The sequence below is a fragment of the Grammomys surdaster genome, unplaced genomic scaffold (assembly GCF_004785775.1).
Source record: "Grammomys surdaster isolate TR1022 unplaced genomic scaffold, NIH_TR_1.0 364, whole genome shotgun sequence".
NCBI lineage: Eukaryota > Metazoa > Chordata > Mammalia > Rodentia > Muridae > Grammomys > Grammomys surdaster.
Genome location: NW_021604783.1, coordinates 3,558,841 through 3,568,292, shown reverse-complemented (window position 1 = coordinate 3,568,292; position 9,452 = coordinate 3,558,841). Strand labels below are relative to the sequence as shown.

Sequence of the window (9,452 nt, the reverse complement as noted above, 5' to 3'; positions counted from 1 at the left end):
GGAGGGCATCCAGCTGGCACAGGGAGGGTCATTTCCACATTTCATTTCCACACAGAACTTAACAGACAAACATGGAGTCACTATTGTGGTTAGAAGTGGCAGCATGGGATGGGGAGGGATGAGGAGTAGGGGTGTCATTAAATAACATACATGCTCCCCTCAAACTGGATGCCTGGGATAGGACTTGGTCTGCTTCAGAATCAGAAAATCAAAAGCAGCTTGGGAAGGTCAGAACCCTCAAGGATGGAGAGAAGAGAAAGTGCAGGGAGTGGGAGGGAGGACAGTTGGCAACTGGGGTGAAGGGATTGTCGTCCCCCCACCCGCTGAGATCTCCTCCACCCCACCCCCACCACCCCTCTGGTCTGGCAGGAAAAGGGCAGCCTACAACACCCAAAAGCAGGTCCAAGGCTGTTAGACGCTCCAGGCAGGGGGCTGGAGGTGCCTGACAAAAGCTTGCCCTTCAGGAAGATGACAGCGCTGCCACCTAATTTTTCTGCCAGGGTTCAGGAGGCCTTGACCTCTTCATGGTAGTTAGCTTGTAGTTCACGTTTTTTTCTTGATGGCATCCTTGGAGCTGGCATAGATTATTTTGCTCTTAAGGAGTGCACTCTCAAGTGCCCAGAAGATGAACAGCAGGTTGGCCTTCCTCCTTGTTCTCCTTGGTTGCCTCCTAGAGAGTGTAGCGGCAGGCAGTTCTTGTCTGGCAGCATCCTGACAAAAGTGGTGTCAGACTCATCCACAGTCTGCCCCACATCTGCTACCAAGATCTCCTGGCCCTCCTCTGGGATGATGTTCTTCTTGTCTTCACTCAGGCAGAAGAGCACCGCCTTCTTGTGTTTCTTTACTTCTTCTGGCAAATCTTCATGCCATTGAACACCTTGATGACTGCCACACCAGAGGGCACATTTCTAGAAACAAAAAGGAAACAGAGCGCTACAGAACTGAGCTGCTGCAGCTGCTGCCAGGATCCGGGGTCAGCAGAGGGTATCAGATCACCTGAATCTGGAGTTATAGTTGGTTGTGAGCCACCATGTAGATGCTGGGAATTTAACCTGGGTCCTCTGCAACAAATGTCCTTAACCAGTGAGCTGTCTCTCCAGCCCTGAGAGCCTTGCTTTAGAGGATGAATAAGGAGTTCTCTGGTATTCCAGACTGCAGGGACAGGCAGAGGCACTGAGTGTAATCCCAGGCCTCATAAGGCTGAAGCCAAAATATCACAAATTCAAGGCCAGACTAGCTGACATAGTAAGTTCTAGGCCAGGAGGAGGAGGAAGAGGGAGAGAGGGGCAGGAAGGATAAAAAAAGGGAAGAGAGAAAGAAAGAAGAGGATAGAGAGGAAGAGGAGAAGGAGGTAGAGGCAAGAAAGGAGACAGTTAAGGGGAAGATTTAGTTAAGAGAATCCGAACCTGACCACAGGGCAACAAAAAGACAGTGACTCTAGGCAGGAATTAACCTTAGATCTAAAGTCCCAACACTCAGAAGTCTGGATAGAACAGCAAGTTCGAGACCAATCTGTACTATATAGTGAGTTCTAAGTCAGCTTCAGGTATAGCAAGACTATCTCAAAAACAAAACAAAAGTGATGTGTTTTAAAAATTGTAATCAGCCGGGCAGTGGTGGCGCACACCTTTAATCCTGGCACTTGGGAGGCAGAGGCAGGCGGATTTCTGAGTTCAAGGCCAGCCTGGTCTACAGAGTGAGTTCCAGGACAGCCAGGACTACACAGAGAAACCCTGTCTCGAAAAAACTCAAAATCAAAAAATAAAATAAATAAATAAATAAATAAATAAATAAATAAATAAAATAAAAATTGTAATCAACCCTCCTGTTTTTTGTTGTGTTTTGGCTTGGGTGTTTTGTTTTGTTTTGTTTTGAAGCCTTCTCTGTCCTGAAACTGTGTAGACTAAGCTGGCCCTGGGCTTAAAGATGTGACTCACCACCCCTGAGCATTCTTCTCTCTATTTATTTTTAATTTAATTTTATTATTTTTATGTGAATGAGCATTTTGCCTGCATATATGTCTGTGTACCACATGTGTACCTGGGGCCAATGGAAACCAGAAAAGGGTGTTGGATCTCCTGGAACTGAAGTTACAGATGGTTGTAGCTTCCACGTGTGTGTTGGGAATCAAACCTGAGTCTGGAAGAACAGTCAGTGCTTTTAACTGCTGAATCACCTTTCTTGCCCCTCCACTCTCCTCTCCAGGAAAGAGGAGAAGCAGGAAAGGCAGTCATGTCCGGATAGTCCGGACTAAAGCGGTGGTGGTACAGATGAAGAAAACCAATATGCAAGAGAGGTCAAAACACCAACGCTGAGAAGACACCATGAAGGTGACTGGTTAGCTCGTTGGGAAAAGGAACTTGGAAAGAGGTCCATGCTTGTATATATTTGTCATATGTACCATTCTGAGGGCAGCTAGACTCATGGGTCTGGCGCTCCAGAGAGGCTTTGGGTTGCAGGTTGATGAGCTCTCAGGAGAAGTGTTAATAGGTAGCTACTCTGGTTCAATTCACGAAGGTTCCTCGATCTCCCTCTAGGTGGCGCTAGAAGCCTTGCACTTCTCTTGCGCTTTTTCTGAATTGAGCGCTCTCCACATTCTCTGCCAGCTCTCTCTCCCTGGACGTGCTTAGGTCGTGCCCTCTCAGCTGGAGACCCAAAACAGGAGCTGACTCTGGAAAGCTTGTGGCCCACGCGGCCAGCAGATGCCTGGAAGCTCAGGGACTTCAGGGAGGGTGGCGTGGCCGGCGTGAGCACCTGTCCCTTGGGTCCCCTCCAGGAACCAATGTAGAGAATGTGTGGAGGGGATGGGCCAGTAGGCAGCGCACCGTCCAGAGACGCGTGGAAAGAAAAGACGACTAGGCACAGTCCCCAGACACACTGGGAACGGAAGTTACTGGTCCCTTGGGTCATCTCCTTGTTAGAAGCATGTCGCGGACCCTTTAAGGCTCCTTCTCCCTTGCCCTCCCCTGCCTGGGACAGGCTGGGACACCCGGGACCTGACATTTGGCGGAGCCTAACGTGGGAGCTAAAAATAGCTACTCTGGGTTACTTCGGGGCATTGTTTCTGACACACACACACGCGGGCTCTGTGTCATCCTGCTGGAGTTACCCCGTACCCTGGCAAGTACACCTAGCCCATACCCTCCTCTTCGACCTCTCAGGGGGACCAACTGCACCCAACTCTTTAAGAAATTTCGCAGTCCAGGATTTTGGATGGCGGGAAGAGCCTTTTGTTCCAAGGACCCTACTTTGAAAACTCAGAGGCAGGCGGGAACCTTAGGGGCGTGTCTCCCCAGGCAGCACTAAGGCTAGGGGTGGGGGCGTGGCCTTTTGGGGTGTGCGGGCTCCTGGCCAATGGGTGTTGTGAAGGGCGTGGCCTATGGCGGGGCGGGAGAGGAGGTGCCTCCAGCTTTCCGCATCTTTTCCCCCTCAAGCCGGTCTCATTAGATCCCGGAGAGCCTTGGTGCTCTCCGGTTCCTTGGGTTGTGGCAGTGAGTCCCACCAGGCCCGCCTTTTGCACATCGCTTCCGAACGCCAGGGTCTCCTGCCCGCCAGGCTGGGACCCTATGCCCTATTCATTTGTTTTCTTATTGCAGCGCCTGAGTCTTCTCTTCTTTTAAAACAAGATGCCGTCGGGTTTCCAGCAGATCGGCTCTGAAGTAAGGTTCAGCATTCGGGGGCGAATTGGGGAATCTGGTCCAGTTTTTCTTGGGCTGGGTTTGGGGTTGGGGTCAGCTAGGAGGCGGTTCTTGCGCAGGCGCAGGGGTTGGAGATGGGGGGCTGGCTATTTATATTCAGCCTAGACAACCCGTGACTGTCAAATTCCAATCCCGCCAAGAGACAGAGTGGGTCCGAGAGACTCTTTACTTGCCCAGGCTGAGAGACTGGATTCTGAAGAATCCAGACCTCGTCTCCTATCCTACTGTGCGCTGCATCGGGTGACACTGCCCACGACTCTATTTGGGAAGGCAGATCCGGAGTCTCACCTTCCCGGAGCTGTTCAGATTTACAGTGCTTCTAGGACCCGAGCACTTTGGGGGCCCCACCCCCACTCCTGGCAGTCCTCCAGGAGGCTGAACTTTCTCTTGGCCTTGCTGTGGGTGGAGGGGCAGAGGGGAGTGTCAGCCCCCACCCCACCCCCCAGCTCAGGTTTCGGCTTGGAGACAGACTGTGCCGCCAGCAGCAGCCACCACTGCCACCGCCCCTCACACCACTCACTACCATCTCTCCTCTTCTCCCTGCTAAAATCCACTGTCCCAACCCCAGTACTTGGTCCCAGTTTAGGAGCTGAGGAGAGGTTAGGCCTAGACTTAAAAAGCTACCCCAAAGCAATGACCCAGATGCCCTTTCTGGAATAGCCTTTCTCGGGCCTGTTGAGGGCCTGCTGGAGCAAGCTGAGAGAACTTCCAGAAGGAAGAGATGAGGACGAGAGCCCATGTTTATTAGTTCATAAAAACAGGCACTCTCTGGGATAATATTACAGTTGATTTGGATTTTTGCAAGGGTTTTCACAGACTGACAGGTAGCCCGAGGGATGTAATATCACCTGGCAGAAGAGGAAATCCAGGTTCAGTTTAGAGTGGGGAAGTGACTTTCCCAAGGTCACACAAGACTGAGTCTGTCTCAAGGTCACAGAGGAATTTTGAGGTCCAGATCCTCAAACTTTTGCCTGTAGTGTGGACACAGACATCAGGTTTTTTTTTTTTTTTTTTTGCCTACATGCCCAGGTTCCTGTGGAGTTCTGTTTACAGTGAGATCTCTGTACAATTCCTAATATGGCCCACTTTGTCTCACCCAGTATGTTGGATGGAGCCCAGCATCTTCATGCTCCAGCTGGGCCTGGGCCCCTGAAGGAAGTCAAACATGATTCTACATGACATATCTTCCTTTGTTTCTGTCTGTCCAGGATGGGGAACCCCCTCGGCAGCGGGTGACGGGTACACTGGTCCTGGCTGTGTTCTCAGCTGTGCTTGGCTCCCTTCAGTTTGGTTATAACATTGGGGTCATCAATGCCCCACAGAAAGTGAGTGACCTACAGCTGTCAGGGTGGGAATGCGGCAGGCTGGGGGAAGAGAAAGGTCTCTGAAGTCACTCCCATGTTGCTCCTCCCCATCCCCCAGGTGATTGAACAAAGCTACAATGCAACGTGGCTGGGTAGGCAGGGTCCTGGGGGACCGGATTCCATCCCACAAGGCACCCTCACTACACTCTGGGCTCTCTCCGTGGCCATCTTCTCTGTGGGTGGCATGATTTCCTCCTTTCTCATTGGCGTCATTTCTCAATGGTTGGGAAGGTATGGAGCTGGAGGGCAGAAGCGGGGAGGCGCGTAGGAAGGAGGGCCACAGCATGGGTGTCGTGACCAGCCCTCCTCTCTGTGTGCCTGCCAGGAAAAGGGCTATGCTGGCCAACAATGTCTTGGCCGTGCTGGGGGGCGCCCTCATGGGCCTAGCCAATGCCGCGGCCTCCTATGAGATACTCATTCTTGGACGGTTCCTCATTGGCGCCTACTCAGGTACCCACAGGTGCTATGGCTCTGCTCTGTGTCTCTGCTCTGTGCCTCTGCTCTCCTAATCATGTATGGGCTTCTATATGGAAATAGCAACTAGCCTCAGCTCTCTCTTCTTCCTTCTGCCCAGGGCTAACATCAGGGTTGGTGCCCATGTATGTGGGAGAAATCGCTCCCACTCATCTTCGGGGTGCCTTGGGAACACTCAACCAATTGGCCATCGTCATTGGCATTCTGGTTGCCCAGGTAAATAGACCTAGCTTTGTGGGGAGCTAGAAGTAGGAGTTGGAGTGGACGTCGTCCATATTTGGGCAGGAAGGAGAGCAAAGTCACTTTTCCTCTTTCCTGTCGTTTCCTACAGGTGTTGGGCTTGGAGTCTATGCTGGGCACAGCTACCCTGTGGCCACTGCTTCTGGCTCTCACAGTGCTCCCTGCTGTCCTGCAGCTGATTCTGTTGCCCTTCTGTCCTGAGAGCCCCAGATACCTCTACATCATCCGGAACTTGGAGGGGCCTGCCCGAAAGAGTGAGCCCTCACCTTGCATCTAGCCCAGGCTCATACCTCCACCCCATCTTGCTAGTAACCAGGGCCTCCTCTCAGGCTCCATAAAGCCTGACATTCCCCACCCCCAGGTCTAAAGCGCCTGACAGGCTGGGCTGATGTGTCTGACGCACTGGCCGAGCTGAAGGATGAGAAACGGAAGTTGGAGAGAGAGCGTCCAATGTCCTTGCTCCAGCTCCTGGGCAGCCGCACCCACCGGCAGCCTCTGATCATTGCAGTGGTGCTGCAGCTGAGCCAGCAGCTCTCAGGCATCAATGCTGTATGTATGGAGACTGAGGCAGAACATGGGTCAGGTACCAGGTTGGGGAAGGGGAGAAGGGAACCAACCACCTTCTCCATTAGCATTCAGGCTCAGTCCGGTTTGGTGTGGTTGGAATCAAGGAGCAGACATCACTAGCTATGCCTCTCCTGCTCCCTCACTTCTAGGTTTTCTACTATTCAACCAGCATCTTCGAGTCAGCTGGAGTGGGACAGCCAGCCTACGCCACCATAGGAGCTGGTGTGGTCAACACGGTCTTCACGTTGGTCTCGGTAACTGCTTGACTGTGGACACACCACTGGTGTCTTAGCCCTGGGTGCCCTGGGGCCCTACTCTTTTTGTTGCCAACTGACCACTGCCCCTCCCCACAGGTGCTCTTAGTAGAACGAGCTGGGCGACGGACACTCCATCTGCTGGGCCTGGCAGGCATGTGTGGCTGTGCCATCTTGATGACTGTGGCTCTGCTGCTGCTGGTGAGAACTGTTTTGAGAACACAGCAGTCTTACCCATGGGGATAACCCCAAGAGGCTCTGTGGCTGACTGTGCCAGGACCATGGGTGCTGTAGTCTACAGTCTGTGTTTCTGAGGTACCCTGGTCTCACTGGGGCCTAGCATAATAGAATAGTTCCTATGAAACCTCAGGAGCAATGAACAATTCCCAAAAGCACAGCTTTGGAGCCAAGGGAGCAAGAAACCAGAATATTCTACCTTGAAACCTCCTGAGGTGGCCAACAAAATGGCAGCACTCAGAAATGTTCCAGGGCAGCTCAACACTTGGGAGGCCCAGGTAGAAGACTTGAAAGTTCAAGGCCAACCATGTGACACCCTGTCTAAAAGGACAGTGGACAGGGGAGGTTCCAGGCCTGCTTTAGCATAGAATGGCAGCTTCTACCCGATAAGCCCTGGAAAAGATTTCAGGTCTCTGGGCCAAAGGCAAGGGGAGAGTTAGAGAGGCCAGAACCAAATTTTCTGCTATTCCTTCCTGGTCTCTAGGAACGGGTTCCAGCCATGAGCTATGTCTCCATCGTGGCCATATTTGGCTTTGTGGCCTTCTTTGAGGTTGGCCCTGGCCCCATCCCCTGGTTCATTGTGGCTGAGCTCTTCAGTCAGGGACCCCGCCCAGCAGCCATGGCTGTAGCTGGTTTCTCCAACTGGACTTGTAACTTCATCGTTGGCATGGGTTTCCAGTATGTTGCGGTAGGTTCCTTGCCCTTTGCCCAGTTTCCCACACTAGTGGCCAGAGGGGAGGCAAAACACCCCTAGTTCCCTTGCTATCTGGTCAGATTCCCAGCCCTGCAAGATAGGTCTGGCGGAGCTACTTCACCAGAATCAAAGGAAAGTCAGGCAGAAATAGATGGGTGGAAATAGGTGGTTCAGCAGCTTAGATGTCTTCTAAAAAATAAACCAGTAGTATAATTTAAACTTTCTATTAGTGCTATAAATGGTTTAGGGATATGCCCCAGGTGTATACTCTTGGGAGTTTCAATGTCAGCTTTCACTTCTGGCCATCGCCATTGCCTCTTAAGGGAGCAACACCCGTTCTTCATGTACCCCAGTTCCCTCAGTCTTTGGCTCCGGCTTCCCACCCCTGTCAACATTTCTTTCTCTAACTGTCCCAGGATGCCATGGGTCCCTACGTCTTCCTTCTATTTGCCGTCCTCCTGCTCGGCTTCTTCATCTTCACCTTCCTAAAAGTGCCTGAAACCAGAGGCCGGACGTTTGACCAGATCTCAGCTGCCTTCCGACGGACACCTTCCCTCTTAGAGCAGGAGGTGAAACCCAGTACAGAACTTGAATACTTAGGGCCAGATGAGAATGACTGAGGGGCAAGTCGGTGGGAGAGCCACCGTCTCCACCCAGCGCCCCCTCCTCTGCAGCACTTTAGTCCTGTCTTCCCTGTTACCTCCAGGATGAAGGAAACAAACGACAGCCTGGGGAGCTGGGAAGCTGAAGGGAGGGGTGGTTCACGTGCCCCTCATTCCCCTCGTGTGATTCCTGTGGATTATTTATGTGTTGTGGCTAGGCTGTGGCCACCTAGATGGGCTTTTCTCCCGTCCTGCCTTCCTCCTGCCCCCGTCCACACTCAGCTCTAGAATACTTCCCTTCCCTTTAAGGAAGGGGTCTGCAGGAGGGCAGGGCCACCCGGAATTCAGTGGGATGGACAGCAGGGGTGTGTGAGCACGCTCCTCTCCCACAGGCTGGCACTCACTGAACTCTTGCCACATAGACTCTGGGTGAAGGGGGTTGTCTTGACCCCTCCAGGGCAAAGGATACAACCTCCCAAAATCTAGTCTTGCCTCCCTGCAGGCTCCACCCTCCATGGGAAAGGAACACAACAGCACATACCTGACAGGGCAAGGACAGTAGAGTGCTTTATCTGGGGCCCTAGACTGTTCCCAGGGCTGCCAAGTGTGGGTACCAACACTTTCTTGTTCCCCTCCAGGAAGGGTGCTAAACCTGAAAGCTTCTGACCAACTAAGGGCAGGAGGGGATTTGAAAGGCTGCCTATAAACACTGGTTGGGAGGGAGCCTTTGGTATTTTTGTATGTTTTGAAGAACAGATAGGGAGCAGAAACCCAAGGGCTGCTGTATTAAATGTGTATATAGAGATTCATCCATAAAGTCACTGTATGAAGAGGAGTGTCCTGTTGTAGAGGAACTGGAGGGTGTGTTAACATGGGCTCAGGGCTCAGGCGCCTCTAGATTCTGTAACTTATTCACATCCACTTCCATTTCCCTCCTCCAAAAACTCGGGTCTCATTATACAACCCAGGCTGGCCTTGAACTTGTAGCAAACCTCTTGCCTCAGCATTCCAGTGAGCTGGTTTACAGGCCTGAACCCAAATGCCCCACTTTTTAAAACAATCTGTTTTCTTGAGACAGAGTATGTGGTTCAGAATGACTTAGGATTAGAAATCCTGCATCAGCTTCCTGAGTGCTGGCACATCTGGCCTTCTACTTTGATTTTTATCTACTGCTTAAATTAGCAGTAAATGGTTTGTAAACTATATTCACAAATGCCCAGGCCCTGCCGAGACCTCACCCTCAGTTATGGACCCAGTTACTTTTGGTGACAAGGGTTCTTGTCACAACTAAACAGCCAGGGATCCTGAAGCAGAGAAGCACC

At 52.0% G+C, this 9,452-nt stretch overlaps 1 protein-coding gene across 2 annotated transcripts; it reads left to right on the top strand.

Moving 5' to 3' along the window:
- Positions 1 to 3,464: 3,464 nt before the first annotated feature.
- On the top strand, positions 3,465 to 8,962 carry Slc2a4 (solute carrier family 2 member 4). 2 transcript variants are annotated; one of them, XM_028780079.1, is made up of 11 exons: positions 3,465 to 3,659; positions 4,907 to 5,023; positions 5,121 to 5,293; positions 5,388 to 5,512; positions 5,637 to 5,752; positions 5,868 to 6,030; positions 6,138 to 6,325; positions 6,493 to 6,597; positions 6,697 to 6,798; positions 7,319 to 7,522; positions 7,945 to 8,962. In XM_028780079.1, the coding sequence occupies exons 1-11, from the start codon at positions 3,627 to 3,629 to the stop codon at positions 8,146 to 8,148; spliced, it is 1,530 nt and encodes a 509-aa protein (XP_028635912.1). In that variant the 5' UTR covers positions 3,465 to 3,626; the 3' UTR covers positions 8,149 to 8,962. The 2 variants fall into 2 exon arrangements, with proteins under 2 accessions (XP_028635912.1, XP_028635913.1); XM_028780080.1 differs by having other exon boundaries at positions 3,627 to 3,659; positions 5,649 to 5,752; positions 7,945 to 8,148.
- Positions 8,963 to 9,452: the final 490 nt, after the last annotated feature.